Genomic DNA, 22,467 nt, shown 5'->3' with positions numbered 1-22,467 from the left:
GGGACGTCTAGATAGGAATATCGGATGTTGAAACCGCCCCCCCCACTAACATACTGTCCTCACTGCGGACCTCTCCAGCCACCATCAAATCTTCTTTTCACTGTGCTGCATCTTCGGGCTCTTCATTAAAGGTCAGGCTCCCAGCCGTGTCCAAGCAGGAGATAACCGAGAGTCATAAGGTCACATCGTCATTGCAGCCTTATGATGTGCAGTGAGCTGCCGCATGGACGGGGACTGAAGCCCAGGCCTATAGTGAAGAGGCCGGAGATGCGGAACGCCTGATGCCAGAAAGAAGAGGATCATATGTGCAATGGGTGGCCATCATATCCAGAATGTCTCTATCTGGCAACACAGGGACTGCCTGTATAAGGAAAGAGAACATCACTGTGACCCATCTCAGCTCCGCACACAGCAGAATGGACTGAACTTACTCCCGAAGACTTTTTTCATCATTATCCAGCTTCTCTCCAGAAAAGGACAACTGATAAGTTTTCCAGACATATTTCCTAGCAATAGGGAAATGTGCGTCAGTCATCACATATCACATCACACCGATCCACAAAGAACACACAAAATATACTACAGCACTCACCAGCTGATGTGCTGTATTCCTCCTTCCCTCTGGTGCTTTAGCTGAACGTAGCGCTGGATTCCTCGCTTTAAATCTAGAACTGTGGCATTCTGGATAACAACTACAGCTGCAAGAAAAAAGTACATAAAATGTAGAGATACAAAATGTATAGAATGATGCAAAAGTACCATATTCAAAAACCAGCAGAAAGAAGGCAGCGACGTTTGCCTGACCAGGCCTACACAAAAACGCACTGTCAAAGTGCAGCATACCCATGTAGTTAAGATGGCGGTAACACAGGTGCAAAAATACTGATGAAATAACCACTCTTGGCCTACCAATCCATGGGTGGTTGCCTAGTATGTTATTGCCTGGGCAGGTAACCATCACTGCCTTGTTTCTGCTGGTTTTTGAGAATTTCTGGAGGATTTTCAGTCCTCTTTTAGTTACTTTGCTGTTTAGTGTTAGGACTCACAAGCGCGAGGACTCTTGACGTGGGTTGCGAGCTTGCATATCTTGACCAAAATATCGACTAATACCTCATTTTTATATGTATTTTTCTGCACTTTATTATTCAGGGTGCAGTTGGGCCAATATAGTCTTGTAAACTGTGGTGTCTGTTCACATAGGATGCATCTGGATAGCGCTGGGCAGCCCGCCTGAGTTAATAGAAGGGTGTCACTAATAGGCTGTAAACCAGATGCTGTGAATGACCATTGTGTGAACAGCGCCACATACAAGTCTTTATTGAGCAATAACATACTAGGCAACCACCTCCTCCATGGATTGATAGGCAGAGAGTGGTTGTTTCATCAGTATTTCTGCACCTGTGTTACCGCCATCTTAATTACATGGGTCTGCTGCTCCCTGATAGTGCATTTGTCTGGAGGCCTGGGCAGGTAAACATCACTGCCTTCTTTCTGCTGTTTTCTGATAGTTTTTGGAGGATTTTTAGTCCTCTTTTAGTTGCTTTGCAGTTTAGTGATTTTGTACCATATGTTGCAAAATCCACACCGCCAGTACTACACAGGTTTACCAGCAGATGGCGATGTAGCACAGTACATAAGAGCCTCAGTCACACATGTACTTCTGTGCAGTCACTGCCCTATAGGACAGAACGGGATCAATTACTGATACCACCCTGGACTTCTACAGTTAGGAAATAATCCCTATTCTCCGAGGGATTACATTATGAAGCTGTGTGTTCTACAAGCCTGTACAGTGCAGGCGTCATGGTGGGTGCCCACGGCACGTGTGCGGATATTTTCGGGTTGTTCTGATACCTAATGGGAGGAATCACTACCTAAGCAGTTGCCTACTATATTCTGAAATGCAGCAAAGTAACTTACAATTTAGTCTTGTTTATCTAGTACACTCATGTGATTGTGTTATTGTATCACCCTGACCTCTAGGATAGGGTTTCCTAAAAAGCTACAAATATGTGATAAGAAAAAAAGCAAATAATATCTGCATGCATCTAGCATGTTCTTCTCATGTCTGTGTGGGCTTGTAATGTAAGGAGCAGAACTCCACAGTGTGTAGTGACCGCTGCAGATTCTCGCCCATTCTAGTGAATAGAAGACAATCTGCAGCCTTGGCAGAGGCCACTGACAGCCTGCAGAGCGGCGATGTTCTGGCCCTTACATTGTGTATACACATCCGCTGTTGGCCTTCACTGCCCTCTAGTGGTGAATCCTTATACTACAAGGTACAGCGGTTTTAATAAAACAGCCCTGTGGTAAGAGGGTTGTAGCTGTGTCCCAGCAGAGTCACTGATACTGGAGGGGGATCACAGACTGAACTCATTTTTAATGTAATGTATAAAGCAAACTTGAAATGCCAAAAAAAAAAAAGTATAATCTTCTGTGAATCCCGTTTGCTTTATTCACAGAAGAGAAATAAAGACTACAGGTAACTGCTCTTTATGAATCAGTCAGGGGTCTCAACCAATAACAGTGATACTGATCTCTCAAACCATTATATATATCAAAGTAGCAGGGAGAGAGAATATCAAGATAAACTAAAGTTTTACTTTTAATAATACCATTAAAAAGGAGCTAAGCTCAGACAGGTACTAAATTAAGCGAAAACAAACAAAAAAATGGGGTGTAAAGAGATATAACAGTGCATAGTAAAAAGTGGTACAATCTCACCCGGTTATCACCCTGAAGATTTACCCTAGAGGAACGAATCAGGAGCTTAAACAATGCTGTCCACTACTTTATCACTGAGGACCTATCCTTAGGACTTTTTCTATGAGGTCCTTGGATTTTTATGTATGTACACTCCTGGTCCAGCTTTGAATATTTGAAGGCTGAGCCTTTGTTATGCTGCCGTCACTGTCTGGGCGTCACTACCTGGATTAGAGAGATACCAATATATGCTGGACATATTTAAATGAAGACTCACACCGCATCTGTTCAGTTTGGGGTTTTATAATATTGGACATTGTAAAACTGCCCAAATATTCCATTGTGTTAGAAGTGTAACACAAATGGTCGCTGCTCTGGTTTAACACTTACGCATCACTTCCCCGTCACCTTTACACACCCGGACGGTCATTGCTTGACCAAATTCAAGTGCAATTTGGGAATTTATTTCTTCTAACGTAACCTGCAATTAAAAAAGGGAGAGGTCAATCATCAGTAAACACAATGGAAAAGGTAAAGTGATATTATATTGTATCAACTTTTTTCTAATCATGGAAAACGCATTTAAAGACTGTAAAAAAAAAAAAAAAAAAGTGCACCAGTCAGCTCCTAAACTGCTGTTTCCCTGCAGATATAGTGCTCATCTGCATGTAAATAGCATTTGAATCATGTCTGCCTGCCTTACTGGAGCAGCTACAGGGAGAAAATGACAATTTATTCTCCCTGTCCCTGCTCATTTTCAGTCATTGATCAGTTATGGAGAGTGCGGCTGTAATCACTCCCAGGCGTAGGCAAGCAGGGTCCAGCGCTGCCCCTGGCCGGCTCTTCCCAGTACCGCTCAAGGTGATTCACAGGTCCCTTGCAAGGCTGTGATCCGTGCTGCTTGCAGTTTGGGCAGCATGACCCAGTAGACGGATCCCCTATAAGCACAGTTTGGGATGGCAAGAAGGCAGCTACTCAGCTTCCTGGTATGTGGGAGTCCTGTAACTTGCACATCTGACATTTGTGGCATTTAACTACAATATTTGGTAAATGTCCCAGATCATAATTTAGGTTTTACTGAGGCCTCAGGAATTGATCCAATCTGACAATGTGGCCCTGGGATTAGAAACAGTTGTGCACCCCGGCCTGTTAAGCATCTGTTATCAGAGGAGACCACAAGCCTCGCCGTACCTGTATGGGAAGGTCACACAGCAGAGGGTCCTGGACCAACATTGCGAGACCCTCCTGGAATATGTCTATGACTTCCGCATGTGGCAGCTCCTCCTCCGCATCTTCCTCTTTGATTTCACCTCCCAAATGGTTGGGATCGCCCTCGTCCTCCGAATTCATATTTACTTCTATTTCCTAAAAGAGACAAGATCTTTATTGGTGAGGCTCAGACTCGGTCCTGGGGGTTCCTGCTAGGACCCCAATACTGCACCAATGGGCCGGCGGAGCCATGAGATCCATCAGAGACGCCGTCGAGCAGCGCTAGCACAGCGATCAGCAGGCCCTCGTCACTTGTTACCCACTTTCGGAGCAGACATGTGACATCCTAAGTACACACAGAGTCCGGCAGGTGGAGAACGGTGGCCCGGTGGGGGAGTGATGGCCGCTCTGTCACTCTCAATGAGTGACAGTAACCTCTCAAAAACGGAACTTCTTCTGCTCCCGCCATCTACTAACCTCCCTAAATCTGACATTTCCCTCTCCGTGGGTGGCACCATAATAACACCCCGGCAGCAGACGCACTGTCTGGGTGTTATGTTTGACACCAATCTCTCCTTCACATTCCATATACAATCTCTTGCAGCCTACACCTAAAGAACATCTCCAGAATTCGCCCTTTTCTCACCATGAAAGCAACAAAAACCCTCACTGTAGCATTTGATCCATTCCCGCCTGGATTACTGCAACGCTCTATTAATTGGTCTCCCCATTACTCGACTTTCCCCTCTCCAGTCCATACTTAATGCAGCAGCCAGAGTCATCTATCTGGCTAATCGGTACTCGGACGTGTCCGCTCTTCGCCAGTCCTTATATTGGCTGCCCATTCATTATTGAATCCAATTCAAAGTACTTGTTCTCACCCACAAAGCTCTCCACAGTGCGGCACCCCCCTACATCTCCTCCCTCATTTCTGTCTTTCGGCCTAGACGATCACTGCGCTCTGCAAACGACTTTCGACTAACCTCTGCACTAATCCGTACCTCCCACTCCCGACTCCAAGACTTCTCCCGCGCTGCGCCAATCCTCTGGAATGCTCTACCCCAAGAAATTAGGACTATCCACAATTTGCATAGTTTCAGGCGCTCTCTCAAAACACATCTATTCAGAGCGGCCTATCATGCTCACTAATCAGTCATTTTATGTGCAAGTGTGTGTGTGTAGCCCATCCACTATCTCCATCCATCACTCCCTCCCTCAAGATGGCCGGACCATCATTGTAAATACACCATTGTAAATACACACCTGTACTTTGTATCTCCCCCACCTCATTGTAGACTCTCACGAGCAGGGTCGTCTTATTTTGCTTTAATTATTGTATTATTGTTAACGTTGTTACTTATGACTTGTGTTTTGAAACTGTTAAACTGTAAAGCGCTGCGGAATATGTTGGCGCTATATAAATAAAGATCTTTATTAATTCCTTGTCTTCTATCAGAAGGTGAGAGGCAATGTCACCCACACCGCAATGGCTGATAGAGAACATTAGATGTCAGGCTCATCCAGCTGAGCGCCCTCTACAGCACAAGGAGCAGTAACGCACCGGTATAACACAAACATGGCGCCCACTCACCGGCTACACAGCACGGGAAGCTGTCTGACTTCTGTCACTAAGCATCATGCTTCATAGAGAGCTTAACAGTGACCACCGGAAATACATCGCAACACGTGACCTGTGGGCGGATACACGTCATACAGCTGGCGGAAACAGCATATGATCGGAGGGCGGAAATACGTCACCACGGCCGAAGTATTGGCGGAAGTGGCGCGGTGTGCCGGGTCCGGTCCTGGCGTGCTGGCGGCATGCTGCTGTTCTGCCCAACTTGTGGGAATGTGCTGATTGTGGAGGAGGGGCAGAAGTGCTATCGGTTCGCCTGCAATACCTGCCCCTATGTGCACAATATCAACCGCAAGGTCAGTGTGGGGCGAGTTTATAGCCTCACCGGCTTCCCAGTGAATGCGTAATAGAATGTCCACGGCAGGTTTGTTGCCTAGCAACAGTCAGTAGCGGTGACCAGAGACCACGGGGCCCCTGTGTCTGCAGCGCTCTGCTTCCTAGGCCCCCACTACTCTGCCTCAGTATAAGGCTTCTTTCACACTTTAGTCTTTTGGCGTCAGTCAAAATCCGTTGTCGCGACTGATCCGTCGAAAGTAGTGAAAAACTGATGCAAGGGATCTGTTTTTTCGACGGATCCGTTGTATCCGGTTTTTCCATCCGTTTCTTCCGTTTTTTTGACGGATCCGTTTTTTCAAAAGCCAGATGGGAGGCTCCCAAAACGTGATTGGCTCCTGGAAACATATATATATATATATATATATATATATATGAGTGTTTTAGCACCCCATCTTTGAAAGGTTGTAGAGCAAGTGGCAGAGATGGAAGAAGTTCTGGCGAACATTGCGAGGATATGTGTGGATTTTGCTCTTGAGGACAGTCTGTTGGCAATGATTGTTCGGGACAAGGAGGAAGCAAGAAAGCGCATCCTGCGTCGGCGACGTCTTTGGATCCATCCAATCAATGCAAAGCGAAGGATGGCGGGAGCGATTGTGTTCTCAGCCTCTTGTGTAAAGATCTCATGTGCCGTATGATCTGCGTTACACCCCGTCAGGGCGTTGGTGCCGTGGTAACAGCCTCACACAATGGCCGCCCTCGCCATATAGTCCGGGCTATCCAGTATGTGTCTGTGCCAGCCATAGACGTGATATAAAGCAAGGTCACCGGTGGCATCCTTGGGCTGCATGGCCGCCTCACCCAAGTAATAGCCTTACACATTAGATACACAATGGCCGCCCTCGCCATATAGTCCCAGCTATCCAGTATGTGTCTGTGCCAGCCATAGACGTGATATAAAGCAAGGTCACCAGTGGCATCGTGGGGCTGCACGGCTGCCTCACCCAAGTAATAGCCTTACACATTAGATACACAATGGCCGCCCTCGCCATATAGTCCCAGCTATCCAGTATGTGTCTGTGCCAGCCATAGACTTGATATAAAGCAAGGTCACCAGTGGCATCATGGGGCTGCACGGCTGCCTCACCTAAGTAATAGCCTTACACATTAGATACACAATGGCCGCCCTCGCCATATAGTCCCAGCTATCCAGTATGTGTCTGTGCCAGCCATAGACGTGATATAAAGCAAGGTCACCGGTGGCATCATGGGGCTGCACGGCCGCCTCACCCAAGTAATAGCCTTACACATTAGATACACAATGGCCGCCCTCGCCATATAGTCCCAGCTATCCAGTATGTGTCTGTGCCAGCCATAGACGTGATATAAAGCAAGGTCACCGGTGGCATCCTTGGGCTGCATGGCCGCCTCACCCAAGTAATAGCCTTACACATTAGATACACAATGGCCGCCCTCGCCATATAGTCCCAGCTATCCAGTATGTGTCTGTGCCAGCCATAGACGTGATATAAAGCAAGGTCACCAGTGGCATCGTGGGGCTGCACGGCTGCCTCACCCAAGTAATAGCCTTACACATTAGATACACAATGGCCGCCCTCGCCATATAGTCCCAGCTATCCAGTATGTGTCTGTGCCAGCCATAGACTTGATATAAAGCAAGGTCACCAGTGGCATCATGGGGCTGCACGGCTGCCTCACCCAAGTAATAGCCTTACACATTAGATACACAATGGCCGCCCTCGCCATATAGTCCCAGCTATCCAGTATGTGTCTGTGCCAGCCATAGACGTGATATAAAGCAAGGTCACCGGTGGCATCATGGGGCTGCACGGCCGCCTCACCCAAGTATTAGCCTTACACATTAGATACACAATGGCCGCCCTCGCCGTATAGTCCCGGCTATCCAGTATGTGTCTGTGCCGGCCATAGACGTGATATAAGGCAGGGTCACTGGTGGCATCTCGGGGCTGCACGGCCGCCTCACCCTAGTAATTCTGTGTGGGGCCAGTGTAACTGATGGGGCAGGGGTGCCAGGAGCTGTGCAGCGTCACCGTCTGCTGCAGGACCAGCCTCTTACTAATCCGTCACCATGAGAGCCGCTTCTGGTGACACCTGTGGGCAGGAGACTTGGTGGCCGCATGTCACCACTGACTATCATCTTTCTACAGAGGAGAATTGGGTTACACAGTATTTAGGGAACCTGTCAGCAGATTGTTCTGTCCCAAATGAATGGCATTTAAGCAAAGACGCTGTAAAGGAGATCACTTTTATACATCTGCTGTAGAGAAACGATTTTCCTTAAAATCCTTTGCTCAACTTTTATGTTAATGAGCTAAAAGTGCAGCACAGCCTGCACTGCTGTCTTGCCTGTCTTCTACCGCCGGCCTCTTTTCATTCTCTGACAGGTCAGTATTGTCTGAATGAAGCTACTTTCACACTTGCGTTATGAGGCGCAGCACACGGCCACCGTGCAACTCCGCCCCCGGCCGCGCCCCCTCCGGTCAGCTCCTATGGGCGCATGATGCTGCATGCGACCTGCGTCCCCTATATTTAGCGTTGGGTACGCAGGCCGTGCGCTGGTATGCTTTTGCCGGCGCATGCGCCGACGTGCGCCAAACGCACCGTGTTGCATTTTGGAGCGCTCAGCACAGCGCCAAAAGGGCTCATGCGCCGGCAAAAGCATACCAGCGCACGGCCTGCGGACCCAACGCTAAATATAGGGGATGCAGGTCGCATGCAGCGTCATGCGCGCATAGGAGCTGACCGGAGGGGGTGCGGCAGGGGGCGGAGCTGCACGGCGGCCGTGTGCTGCGCCTCATAACGCAAGTGTGAAAGTAGCCTGACCTGCCTCTATTGCCTAATAGTGGTCAACCCCTTTAGCAATACTCTGTCCCATCATCATTGCCTTTATCTCTCTATCTCTTTAATTGATTTATGATCTTTCGTGGTCTACACTTGGGAATTTTGCATAAATAATAATATCACTAGTCATATTTGTGATCGATCTTCCCTTTAGGTAACTAGCCGAAAATACCCCAAACTGAAGGAGGTGGATGATGTGCTGGGAGGCTCTGCAGCATGGGAAAACGTGGACTCGACTGCAGGTAAGAGTTACTCACAGTACTAAGTGTAGGCTTGGCGTATAAAAAAAAAAAAAAAAAAAAAATAGTCCCGACTTTCATCCAAACAAGTGGATGTTTTTGCAGCTGTTTTTATACATGAGCAGTTATAAAATTTACAAGACTAAATACAGTTTCCCATGTTAAAGAATTGCAACTTATCGCTAAAATTGTGATTCAGGTGCCATATGGAAGCTTCTGAGGCTAGTCACTTGACACATATCTCCCATGCAGGACTTTATCACCTGCTTTCCTGCATCGTGTATTAGCCGTGTGAATGCCATGTAGCCAGGCTGGGTGGATTAGCCGCGTAGCCGGGCTGGCTGGAATAGCCGTGTGAATGCCATATAGCCAGGCTGGGTGGATTAGCCGCGTAGCCGGGCTGGCTGGAATAGCCGTGTGAATGCCATCTAGCCAGGCTGGGTGGATTAGCCGCGTAGCCGGGCTGGCTGGAATAGCCGTGTGAATGCCATATAGCCAGGCTGGGTGGATTAGCCGCGTAGCCGGGCTGGCTGGAATAGCCGTGTGAATGCCATGTTGCCGGGCTGGCTGGATTAGTTGTGTGAATGCCATGTAGCCAGGCTGGGTGGATTAGCCGCGTAGCAGGGCTGGCTGGAATAGCCGTATGAATGCCATATAGCCAGGCTGGGTGGATTAGCCGCGTAGCCGGGCTGGCTGGAATAGCCGTGTGAATGCCATGTAGCCGGGCTGGCTGGATTAGTTGTGTGAATGCCATGTAGCCAGGCTGGGTGGATTAGCCGTGTAAATGCCGCGTAGCTGGGCTGGCTGGATTAGCCGTGTAAACGTCATGTAGCCAGGCTGGGTGAGACACACTTGTAGCTGTGATAGCACAGAACACCAGTTGCATTACATTAGGATTGATGCGTCTCCCTTTGTGTAATTTTTATGTTCTTCTTCCAGAACCGTGCCCTAAGTGCGAGCATCCAAGAGCTTTTTTCATGCAGATTCAGACCAGATCAGCCGATGAGCCAATGACTACGTTCTACAAGTGTTGCAATCTACAGTGTGGCCACCGATGGAGGGATTGATCCTTTACCCTTTGTGTTGTCAGTGGACATTGCTTATGTATCTTAATGTCTGGGGGCAAATTCTCTATTAATTTTCTTTATTTAAACTTGGTGAAATGGTGAAAAATAACTTCTGTTCTCGTTTTGAACTTTAACCAACCCCTCCTGCCATGTGATCTGTCTTTTTCTTACCCGAATCCTGAAGGGTCTTAGTGTGTACTCCTCTTGGAACCAAAGCGGAGGAGCCATGTCAGTGGTTCTCTTGGTGGCAGACCTGCCCCATCCATATAGTAAATAAATGGCTGTTCATTTGACTATCTGTCATGGGGTACTACAGATATATTTACTCAAATTCAGCGGATTGCCACCCAGATAAATTTAAAGAAATAGCGATTGGAAACAGCCTTGCTTTTTCATTTGTAGAAAGCCTTGGTGTCACACGTTATAGGCGCCATGGCAGATTTACAGAAGAGAACAGCTCAATTGGCTTCCATTTAAAGTGGATATTATTCTTTCTTAAAGGGGAACAAGACTTATGATATTTACCTGTCTGAGGATATGTCCTCAAAATACATCAGTGGGGGCCGACACCTGGCACCCACCCCAAACTGCTATTTTCCACTCCGGCGGAGACTGCATGTAGACAGTGTAAAAGGCCATAACAGTACACCTGCACTCTTTTGTAGTGGCCGCTGCTTAGAGCTGAAGCTCAGCTATTACTCAATTCAATAGGAGCTGACCTACAGTACCTGGGAACGGCCACTACACAGTTTTGCTGTTCTGTCTTCATGCATTGCTTACATCTGACCAGACGTGGAGACAGCTGATCAGTGGGGGTTCCAGGTACCAGACCTTCACTATCTGGTATTTATGACATATCCTGAGGCTTGCTCATGAATATCATAAGTCTGGACAACCCCTGAAACAAAGAAAAGGAAAATGGTATGAATGAAGAATAAAACGTGAAAGGGCTTGTCTAAGTGTCCCAGCATCCCACTGAGCTGCTGTTTGCAGCTCCTGAAACCGGAGCAAGGACACCACAGCGCCTCACACTGTATAGTGGATGTTCTCAGTTACTGCAGCTCAGATTTTATTGAGGTATTTGGGAGCTGAGTTGCAGTAGCGGGGAACGGCTACTACACAGTGTATGGAGCTGTGATGTCCTAGCACCATTCACTGTCAACTTGTATGCAGGGCTTGCAAACAGCTGATTAGTCAGGGTAAGTCAGTATATGAGGAATGAACAATCCCTTTAAATATTTTTTATATTTATGTACATTTAAATCCTTTTTTTTGTATGTTGTCATTACAAAAAGTAAAAAAAAAAGTTTTAAGATTTTACTTTTCAAGGTGACTTGGGGTATGTGCACACGTTCAGTATTGGGCAGCACTTTGGATCCAGCACATGTCCGCTTTGTCCAAAGCGCTGCCGGCTTTTTAACGCAGGTGATTCCGCATGTGTTCATTGAACTGTGCGGAATTGCTGCATCCAATACACTGTACAAGTGACATTTATCTTGCGGAGATGGAGGGTCTCCGCAATATAAATAAACATGCTGCTGTCTGGAAAAACGTGCCGCATGTCCGTCTCCGCAGGGAAGCCACCGGTGCACGCATAGTGGACATGGGATTTCTTGAAATACCATCTGCTATGCTGTAACATCTGACCGTTTCGGGTTGGACGCTGCAGATGTACGCAGCATCTAACCCACAGCATTTACTGACTGTGGAAACATACCATTATAGTTGTGCAACATAAGGTGTCACACTTCAGCTAATGATCGGTTATGTGGTCATAGTGACACCCACTGGAGTCTCCATAAAATGTCAATGGCTGAATGCTTCCATTCAGTGTTTCTGTACAATAGTTAGACTGCCTGTCTCCTCCATAGGGGTCAGCAATATAAACGTCCCAATAGACTATGGTCATTCCTACTACGTTAGCACATACATGTCCTGACTCTCCGGTTCTTGCTGCTGACATGTAGTGATAAAGTTTAGCACAGAATAAATATGTAAAGTTATGAAATATCCTAAAAATTCTAAAAGCCTGTGTATTTTTGCTTTCATATAAAATATTCTACAGTAGAAGTATGGACCTGCTAAGTTCACATGAAGTGTAGTAATCCAAAACAATGTTGCAGTAGATGTACATAAGAGAGGTGCGGCTTTATTCTTCCACATAAGATGACAGGAGAGACGAGAACCCTTGTAGAGGACTTGGAAGATGCGACTCGTGTGCAGGTTCATGTAAGCAGTAATGATAGGTATGTCACTCCAAACACACACACACCCCAACCAACCGGCATGGAGCCTCCACAGCTCTATACTAGTTTGAGCCTTTAAGGTTATAATTAGTGATGAGCAAATGTGCTCGGATAATGTGTTAGCCGAATATCTTGTCAAGCTGAGATAATATGTTCAAATCCCTGCAGCTGCATGTTTTGCGACTGTTGGACAGCCACAACACATGTGGGGATTGCCTGATTGTTAGGAGACCTTCCTTAGATAGCAAAGCTTGAAGTACCAGAGGAAGCGCACGCAGTGCGAAATGGCCTTATTCCGATCTTGTCTTCACACGACTCCCACCACCATGTGTTTACAATTATGAATAAAGGATTGCACTAGAAATGGTCAGAGCTGCCTCTTCTATTTCATGGACAGTTACTCTTTTTTTTTTTATTTATTGACATGCACTCTCGTTTTCTTCCTTTCCGTAGTTCCATAACGCTGTTTTGCTGAGCACGTCCACACTAGCGTTCTGGTGCTGAAACTCTCCTATCCGTGTTGCCTCAAAACTTGAAGGAGTTCTTGATTCACAGTCATTTTAGTGCTGAGAATAAAGTGACACCACTTAATTGTTTAGAAGAACTTTGGAGTGGCTCGAATCCATGTGGCAGATTCTATTTCTACAAGTACTTACCAGCAAAAAGAGAATTTGTCAATCCTGTGGATAATCTGGATCATTGCCATTATTACATCAGGAATCTGATAGCCGTAGAGTGGCAATGTGCACACGGTGCGGATTCTGCTGCGGATCCACAGCGTTTCAGACTCTGTGGGTCCACAGCAGATTTAGGTGCGTTGTACAGTAAACTGAAAAACGCTGTGGATTTGCTGCGGGTTCAAATCCGCAGCATGTCAATTCTTTGTGCGGATTCCGCTGTGGTTTCACACCTCCATTGTAGAGGTGTGAAACCGCAGGCTAATCCGCAGGTCTTTTGACCTGAGAATTTACCTGCGGATTTTTCCAAATCAGCGTGGAAAAATCCGTAGGACCTCAAACTACGTGTGCACATAGCCTAAGGGGGTCATATGCAGCTCTGACAAAAATTAAGAGACAACTGCAAAATTTTCAGTATGATTTTTCTCATTATAGGTATATTTTTGAGTAAAATGTAAATTGCTCTTTTATTCTATAAACTACTGACAACATGTCTTTGAATAATTTCCAAGCACTAAATTTTGTATTTATTTTCAGAAAATGAGAAATGGTCAAAATAACAAAAAAAATGCAGTGCTTGCAGACCTCAAATAATGCTAAGAAAACAAGTTCATAATCATTTAGAAGCAGCAATACTAATGTTTTACCTCAGGAAGAGTTCAGAAATCAATATTTTGTGGAACAACCATGATTGATAGGCTAAGTGCACACGTACCGGAACTCTCGCGGAAATTACAGCGAGAATTCCGGAATTCCAGTCCGCGGGAAAATCGCATTTTAAATTCCTGCGATTTTCCCGCGGAAAAACTAGCATTTTGCAAGCGTAATTAGCTTGCAAAATGCTAGCGTTTTCCAAGTGATCTGTAGCATCGCTTGGAAAGTGATTGACAGGTTGGTCACACTCGTCAAACATAATGTTTGACGAGTGTGACCAACTTTTTACTACTGAGGCCGCCTATGCAGCATCAGTAGTAAAAGAATGTAAAAAAAAAAAAAAAATGGTGTTATTCTTACCTTCCGACATCCCGCGCATCCGTTCCCAGTAATCCTTTGCGAAAATGCCCGCGATTACGTCCGTTCTCGCGGGATCGCGATGTCTCGCGGTAATTCGCGATGACATCGCGCGAATGACCGCGAGACTTCGCGATCCCGCGAGAACGGACGTCATCGCGGGCATTTTCGCAAAGGACTACTGGGAACGAGAGCGTGAAAAGAAGCGGGAAGACTGTGCGGGACGTCGGAGGGTGAGAATAACAATATTTTTTATTTTTAAATTCTTTTTTTTTTACAGGGATATGGCACCCAAAGCCCTGAGGACAGTCTCCTCTCCTCCGGACCGTGGGTACCATCCGCAATTGTTCTGCTTACTTTCCGCATGGTGTGCACAGCCACATGCAGGAAGTAAGCGGAACAATGCATTCCTATGGGTGCGGGATCGCCGCGATTCCACAAATTAATGAGCATGCTGCGGTTTTTACCGCAAAGCGATTCCGCCGCGGTAAAAACCGCAGCATTAGCACAGCATTGCGGAATCCCATAGGAATGCATGGGATGCTTATTTTTCGCGGCAAAATCGCGCGGTTAAAACCGCCGCGGAAACGCGAAAAAAACGCCACGTGTGAACTCAGCCTTAATCACAGCTTTAATGCGTCTTGGCTTCTTTCCACCAGTTTTTCACACTGCTTTTGGGTGACCTTATGCCACTCCTGGTACAAAAATGTAAGCAGTTCTTTGATTGATGGCTTGTGACTATTGATCTTCCTCTTGATTACATTCCAGAGGTTTTCAATGGGATTCAGGTCTGGAGATTGGCCTGGCCGTGACAGGGATTTGATGTGGTGGTCCTTCACACATTGACTGACCTAGCTGTGTGGCATGGCGCATTGTCCTGCTGGATAATCCAGTCCTCAGAGTTGGGGAACATTACCTGAGCAGAAGGAATCAACTGTTTTTCCAAAATAACCTTGTATGCGGCTTGATTCATACGTCCTTCGCAAAGATTAACCTGCCCAATTCCTGCCTTGCTGAAGCATCCCTAGATCATCACCGATCCTCCACCAAATTTCACAGTGGGTGCAAGACACTGTGGCTTGTACGCTTCTCCAGTTCTCCATCTAACCATTAGACGACCAGGTGTTGGGCAAAGCTGAAAATTAGACTCATCAGAGAAGATTACCTTACTTCAGTCCTCTATGGTCCAATCCTTATGGTCTTTGGCAAACTTCAGCCTGTCTCTCCTTTGCTTCTCATTGATGAAAGGCTTTTTTCTAGCTTTACATGACTTGAGCCCTGCCTCTGGGAGCCTGTTATGAACTGTTATGGCCGTGCACTTCACCCCAGCTGCCATTTGACATTGCTTTTGTAGGTCACTTTATGTCATCCTGCGGTAGCTGAGTGACATTCGAATAAGATGACGGTTATCCCGGTCAGTGGAGAGTCATTTTCGCCCTCTGCCGGTCTGTAGCTTTGTTTTCCCCAATGTCTGCTGCTTGACCTTGTTTGTAATGGACTGCCGACTTAGAAATTTTAAGGATGGAGGCAGCCTGACACTCACTGTATCCCTCTGCTAGTAAGGCCAGAATTAAGCCGTTCTTTTCCTCACTCAAGACTTTTCAACTCCTTTGACATGGTTAAATGTTTTTTTTTTCTTCATTCCTATTAGTTTTGGGATATTCCTAGCACTTGTTTTGCCATCCAGCTTGTCCTATTGCAAGAGGATTGTGAACAATACTGCATGTTTTTTTTTTTATACTTTCCTTGGTTAAATAAGATTTGGATCAGGTGATCACCTAATCAGTAGTGTTGAGCATTCCGATACCGCAAGTATCGGGTATCGGCCGATACTTGCTGTATCGGAATTCCGATACCGACTTCCGATATTTTTTCAATATCGGAATTCGGCATCGGAATCGGAAGTTCAGTTGATTGACGGCCTGACGTCATCATGATGCGCGGTGTGTGCGCATCATGATGCGCCGTCATTTCGGGCCTTCCGGGGGTCTCTGCCGGCCTGCCGGGGGGCTGTGCCGGCCTGCCGGGGGGCTGTGTGGACTGCCCGGGGTCTGTACCGGCCTGCCGGGGGGCTGTGCCGGCCTGCCGGTGGTCTGTGCACCCTGTGGGGGTCTGTACCGGCCTGCCGGGGGGCTGTGCCGGCCTGCCGGTGGTCTGTGCACCCTTTGGGGGTCTGTACCGGCCTGCCGGGGGGCTGTGCTGATGTCCGGGGGTCTGTGCAAGCATCGTCCGATGGGACTACAAGTCCCATCGGGCGATGCCTGCTACCATGACAGTGATTGACACATTAGCCAATGATGGGACAGTAGTAGTCCCATCATCCGGCTAATGTGTTAAATGTTAAAAAAAAAAAAAAAAAATACTACATACATACTACATGCATGCTACATACATACTACATGCTACATACATACTACATATATACTACATACATACTACATACATGCTACATACATACTACATGCATGCTACATACATACTACATACATACTACATACATACTGCATGCTACATACATACTACATACATACTACATACATACTACATATATACTACATGCATGCTACATACATACTACATGCTACATACATACCACATACATACTACATATATACTACATGCATGCTACATACATACTACATGCTACATACATACCACATATATACTACATACATACTACATATATACTGCATGCTACATACATACTACATATATACTACATGCATGCTACATACATACTACATGCTACATACATACCACATACATACTACATGCTACATACATACTACATATATACTACATGCATGCTACATACATACTACATGCTACATACATACCACATATATACTACATACATACTACATATATACTGCATGCTACATACATACTACATGCATGCTACATACATACTACATGCTACATACATACTACATGCTACATACATACCACATACATACTACATACTACATATATACTACATGCATGCTACATACATACTACATGCTACATACATACCACATATATACTACATACATACAATACATTCATACAATACATACATAGACATACAGTACATATAACATAGAGTAACATACTTACCAATACTTGTCACATTGTTCCCCGAAGCCATTGTCGTCTACGGAATAAATATTAACATAACAAACCACAAAAATACTCACCCACGATCCGAAGCAGTCCACGAGTGTGTCCCACGACGATCTTGGGTAGAGAACTGCAGCATCAGATGATGCTGCCGTTCTCTACGGGCTGCAGGAATCCAATGACGGAAGGTAGGTATCCTTCCGCACTGTATTCCTCCGCCACTTAAAAAAAAAAAGTCCCTAGTCTCACTTTATGCCATTGCTGTGTGGGAAATTCCCACACAGCAATGGCATAAAGTGAGACTAGGGACTTTTTTTTTTTAAGTGGCGGAGGAATACAGTGCGGAAGGATACCTACCTTCCGTCATTGGATTCCTGCAGCCCGTAGAGAACGGCAGCATCATCTGATGCTGCAGTTCTCTACCCAAGATCGTCGTGGGACACACTCGTGGACTGCTTCGGATCGTGGGTGAGTATTTTTGTGGTTTGTTATGTTAATATTTATTCCGTAGACGACAATGGCTTCGGGGAACAATGTGACAAGTATTGGTAAGTATGTTACTCTATGTTATATGTACTGTATGTCTATGTATGTATTGTATGAATGTATTGTATGTATGTAGTATATATGTGGTATGTATGTAGAATGTAGTATGTATGTAGTATGTATGTAGCATGCATGTAGCATGTAGTATGTATGTAGCATGCATGTAGTATATATGTAGTATGTATGTAGCATGAATGTAGTATATATGTAGTATGTATGTAGCATGTAGTATGTATGTAGCATGTAGTATATATGTAGTATGTATGTAGTATGTATGTAGTATGTATGTAGTATGTATGTAGTATGTATGTAGCATGTAGTATGTATGTAGCATGCATGTAGTATATATGTAGTATGTATGTAGCATGCAGTATATATGTAGTATGTATGTAGTATATATGTGGTATGTATGTAGCATGTAGTATGTATGTAGCATGCATGTAGTATATATGTAGTATGTATGTGGTATGTATGTAGCATGTAGTATGTATGTAGCATGCATGTAGTATATATGTAGTATGTATGTAGCATGAATGTAGTATATATGTAGTATGTATGTAGCATGTAGTATGTATGTAGCATGTAGTATATATGTAGTATGTATGTAGTATGTATGTAGTATGTATGTAGCATGTAGTATGTATGTAGCATGCATGTAGTATATATGTAGTATGTATGTAGCATGCATGTAGCATGTAGTATGTATGTAGCATGCATGTAGTATATATGTAGTATGTATGTAGCATGAATGTAGTATATATGTAGTATGTATGTAGCATGTAGTATGTATGTAGCATGTAGTATATATGTAGTATGTATGTAGTATGTATGTAGTATGTATGTAGCATGTAGTATGTATGTAGCATGCATGTAGTATATATGTAGTATGTATGTAGCATGCAGTATATATGTAGTATGTATGTAGTATATATGTGGTATGTATGTAGCATGTAGTATGTATGTAGCATGCATGTAGTATATATGTAGTATGTATGTGGTATGTATGTAGCATGTAGTATGTATGTAGCATGCATGTAGTATATATGTAGTATGTATGTGGTATGTATGTAGCATGTAGTATGTATGTAGCATGCATGTAGTATATATGTAGTATGTATGTAGCATGTAGTATGTATGTAGCATGCATGTAGTATATATGTAGTATGTATGTGGTATGTATGTAGCATGTAGTATGTATGTAGCATGCATGTAGTATATATGTAGTATGTATGTAGCATGTAGTATGTATGTAGCATGTATGTAGTATGTAGTATGAATGTAGCATGCATGTAGTATGTATGTAGTATGTATGTGGTATGTATGTAGCATGCAGTATGTATGTAGCATGCATGTAGTATATATGTAGTATGTATGTAGCATGTATGTAGTATGTAGTATGAATGTAGCTAGTATGTAGTATGAATGTAGCATGTATGTAGTATGCACGTTGTATGTATGTAGCATGTAATTTTTTTTTTATTTTTTTTTTTTTACATTTAACACATTAGCCGGATGATGGGACTACTACTGTCCCATCATTGGCTAATGTGTCAATCACTGTCATGGTAGCAGGCATCGCCCGATGGGACTTGTAGTCCCATCGGACGATGCCTGCACAGACCCCCGGAGCCTGCACAGCCCCCCGGCAGGCCGGCACAGCCCCCCGGCAGGCCGGCACAGCCCCCCGGCAGGCCGGCACAGCCCCCCGGCAGGCCGGCACAGCCCCCCGGAGCCTGCACAGACCACCGGCAGGCCGGCACAGACCACCAGAGCCTGCACAGACCCCCTGGCAGGCCGGCACAGCCCCCCGAAAGGCCCGTACAGACCCCAGAGAGGCTGTACAAGGGCAGGAAAGGGTTTTTCTTATTCCGATACCGGAAGTCCCATAGACTTGAATGGGACTTCCGGTATCGGAATCGGCGATACCGATACTTTTTTTAAAGATCGGCCGATACCATCCGATACGATACTTTGAAGTATCGGACGGTATCGCTCAACTCTACTAATCAGAAGCACATTAAGTAGAGTGAGGTGTACTCTGGTTGGAATTCAACTGACACTGGAATGGAATGGCTGTCAGACATGTAGAGAAGCTGAGTTTTATAAAACTGTGCAGTGGTTTCTTAATTTTGGCCAGAGCTGTACAGTGAGGAAAATAAGTGTTTGATACACTGCCGATTTTGCAAGTTTTCCCACCTAGAAGAAGGAAAAGGTCTGTAATTTTTTAATAGGTGCACTTCAACTGTGAGAGACAGAATCTAAAAAGAAAAAAAAAAAATCACATTGTATGATTTTTAAGTAAATAAATTGCATTTTATTGCATGAAATTAGCATTTGATCACCTACCAACCAGCAAGAATTCTGGCTCTCACAGACCTATTAGTTTTTTTTTGAGAAGCCCTACTACTCTGCACACCAGGGACAAAATTGTTGATAAGGTAACAACTGTTGACACAATTATTAGAAAATGGAAGAAACATTGTCTCTCTGGAGCTTCTGGCTTTGGGTCCCTGCAGGCATTACGAGAGTCCACCATCTATTTAATATTGATGGTATTATTCCATTCCCAGCCCTACAAGAAAAGTACACACTCCCTGCTAGAGAAATATTCTGCTATTTACAATTGGAAGAACTTTATTACCACACTTCTGAGAAACTCCATCCCGCTTTACACGTTCATTCCTTTAGAAAAAAGGTGTCACCTGAGTCCACACACCCCAGGTACCATCTCACACCTCTACTCACATAGCACTACACATCACACAGGTGTAATTTAACTCTCTCTGGGAGTCTGATCTCAGCTCTGCCCTTACTGTTTCAGAATGGCCTCAGATTTGGTCCTCTTCAACCAGCGAATTCTAAATACCTTAATGCTAGAGACAAACTATAAGGTGTTAATTAAATGGTACTTAACCCAAGCTAGACTTGCCAAGGCAGTTCCCGACTGTTCTCCTAAATGTCTTAGAGGTTGTGATTCTGACGTGGATGTTCTCAGTGGTGTGAGGATTTTGGACTAGGGTATGTCACCTTATTCTCTGTCACGAACACTAACCTTAAAAAAACCCTTGGGAAGCCTTACTTAACGATCGTATCCCTATCATCCATAAACACACCCAAATTCTCTTCTCATTTATATTGCTAGCAGCCAATCAAACTGGAAGAAATCAGGTCAAGATTTATCAGAAGTCGAGACACCTTTCTTGGTATATGACCAATGAAAAATTATCTGCCATACTTATGGATAAAGTCTGTAAATTTGAGTACATTTGGCTTCCCTGGGCAGAGTATGCCAACCACCCTCCCTTTGCCACACCATCACTTCGTTTACATTCTCCTGACTCCCCAGATTCGTCCTAATTCTTTATATTATATTTAGACTCTACTAACTCCCCCTCTCTTCTTTTTTCCCCTCCTTTACCATCTGCTCCTTCCTGTCACTTACGTTGGCCTCTCCCCTTGTACTCCACCCAATTAAATGTTCGTTTTCTGTTTGATCACTACAATGTACCTGTTGGTTATTTGAATAATTCTTTAATAAAAATCTGTTGTTGGAAAAAAAAAAAAAAGAAAATGGAAGAAACACAAGATGACTGTCAGTCTTCCTAGGTCTAGGGCTCCATGCAAGATCTCGCCTCTTGGAGTAAGGATGATTCTCAGAAAGGTCAAGAATTAGCCCAGAACTACATGGGAGGACCTGGTCAGTGACCTGAAGAGAGCTGGGACCACAGGCTCAAACTTTACCGTTAGTAACACACAACGGTGTCATGGATTAAAATTCTGCAAGTCACGCAAGGTCCCCCTGCTCATGCCACCTACATATGTTCAGACCCTATTAAAGTTCACCAATGACGATTTGGATGATTCAGAGGAGGCATGGGAGAAGGTCATGTGGTCAGATGAGACCAAAATAGAACTGTTTGGTCTGCTTAGAGGAAGAAGGATGAGTACAACCCAAAAAACACAGTCTCAACCATGAAGCTTGGTGGGGAAAACATTTTGGGGGTGCTTTTCTGCTGAGGGAACAGGACACTATTGAAGGGAGGATAGACAGGGTCATGTATTGCAAACTTTTAGCCAACAACCACCTTTTCTCAGTAAGCACTGAAGATGGGTCGTGGCTGGATCTTTCAGTATGACAACAATCCGAAACACACCCAGGGCAACTAGGGAGGGACTCCGTAAGAAGCATTTTAAGGTCCGGCGGTGGCTTAGCCAATCCTCAGAGTTGAACCCAATTGAAAATCTTTGGAGGAAGCTGAAACTCAATGTTGCTCAGTGACAGCCCAAAAAACTGAAAGATCTGGAGGAGTGGGCCAAAATCCCTGCTGCGGTGTTTGTAAATTTGGTCAAAAACTACATGAAACGTCTAACCCCTGTAATTGCAAAGTTTTCTGTACCAAATATTGAGTTCTGTTTTTTGATTGTATCAAATACTTATTTAATGCAATAAAATGTAAATTAATTTTGTAAAAATCATACACTTATTTTCTGGTTTTTATTTTTAGATTCTATCTCTCACAGGTGACGTGTACCTACGATAAAAATTGCACACCTCTCCATTCACTCAGGCAGATCTCACCAGCGACATCGCTGGGGACGGCGATCGCTACTTACCTGTCAGACGCGGCGATCCTGCGTCCTCCCGCCCGGCTCCACGCGTCGCTCGTCGTCACAGCAGGAAGCGCCGCAGGAAGTTGACGACGAGAAATGGTCCAGCAGCTTCTCGCGCAATCAGCGATAACCAGCGGGGGAGCCGGTCGGAGGTAAGTATCACATGTAGCGATGTCGCTAGAAATATCGCAACGTCACAAAATCGGTGATTTTACAGCGATATTGCTAGCGATATCACAGTGTGTAACGGGGGCTTTAGAGTTC

General features: G+C 45.0%; 2 protein-coding genes across 5 annotated transcripts in view; one reads left to right on the top strand and one right to left on the bottom strand.

The window, feature by feature from the left end:
* Positions 1 to 5,641, bottom strand: part of SNRNP25 (small nuclear ribonucleoprotein U11/U12 subunit 25) — a 121,032-nt gene extending 115,391 nt beyond the window's left edge. The window contains exons 1-5 of one of the 4 annotated variants that reach the window (XM_073542773.1): positions 5,504 to 5,641; positions 3,895 to 4,068; positions 3,094 to 3,184; positions 593 to 698; positions 432 to 506 (exon numbers count right to left, since the gene is read on the bottom strand). In XM_073542773.1, coding sequence (XP_073398874.1) covers positions 432 to 506; positions 593 to 698; positions 3,094 to 3,184; positions 3,895 to 4,053 — 431 coding nt within the window. In that variant the 5' untranslated portion in view covers positions 4,054 to 4,068; positions 5,504 to 5,641. Of the gene's footprint in view, positions 1 to 431; positions 507 to 592; positions 699 to 3,093; positions 3,185 to 3,894; positions 4,069 to 4,558; positions 4,696 to 4,913; positions 5,059 to 5,503 lie in introns of those variants that run through there. The other 3 variants (XM_073542775.1, XM_073542772.1, XM_073542771.1) reach the window with 3 other exon arrangements.
* A 70-nt stretch (positions 5,642 to 5,711) lies between these two features.
* On the top strand, positions 5,712 to 12,626 carry POLR3K (RNA polymerase III subunit K). Its single transcript, XM_073542776.1, has 3 exons — positions 5,712 to 5,844; positions 8,859 to 8,946; positions 9,883 to 12,626. The coding sequence occupies exons 1-3, from the start codon at positions 5,734 to 5,736 to the stop codon at positions 10,008 to 10,010; spliced, it is 327 nt and encodes a 108-aa protein (XP_073398877.1). The 5' UTR covers positions 5,712 to 5,733; the 3' UTR covers positions 10,011 to 12,626.
* Positions 12,627 to 22,467: the final 9,841 nt, after the last annotated feature.

Source organism: Dendrobates tinctorius, unplaced genomic scaffold (assembly GCF_039654945.1).
Source record: "Dendrobates tinctorius isolate UK_male_01 unplaced genomic scaffold, ASM3965494v1 ptg000129l, whole genome shotgun sequence".
Classification (NCBI taxonomy): Eukaryota; Metazoa; Chordata; class Amphibia; order Anura; family Dendrobatidae; genus Dendrobates; species Dendrobates tinctorius.
This window is presented reverse-complemented; position numbering and strand designations above follow the sequence as displayed.

What these genes read in the sequence shown, in the direction of transcription:
- POLR3K (XM_073542776.1), top strand. Translation starts at nt 5,734, where the DNA reads ATGCTGCTGTTCTGCCCAACTTGTGGGAATGTGCTGATTGTGGAGGAG. An exon ending in TGCACAATATCAACCGCAAG is followed by an intron (nt 5,845 to 8,858) that starts GTCAGTGTGGGG and finishes TCTTCCCTTTAG; the next exon opens with GTAACTAGCCGAAAATACCC. An exon ending in AAACGTGGACTCGACTGCAG is followed by an intron (nt 8,947 to 9,882) that starts GTAAGAGTTACT and finishes TTCTTCTTCCAG; the next exon opens with AACCGTGCCCTAAGTGCGAG.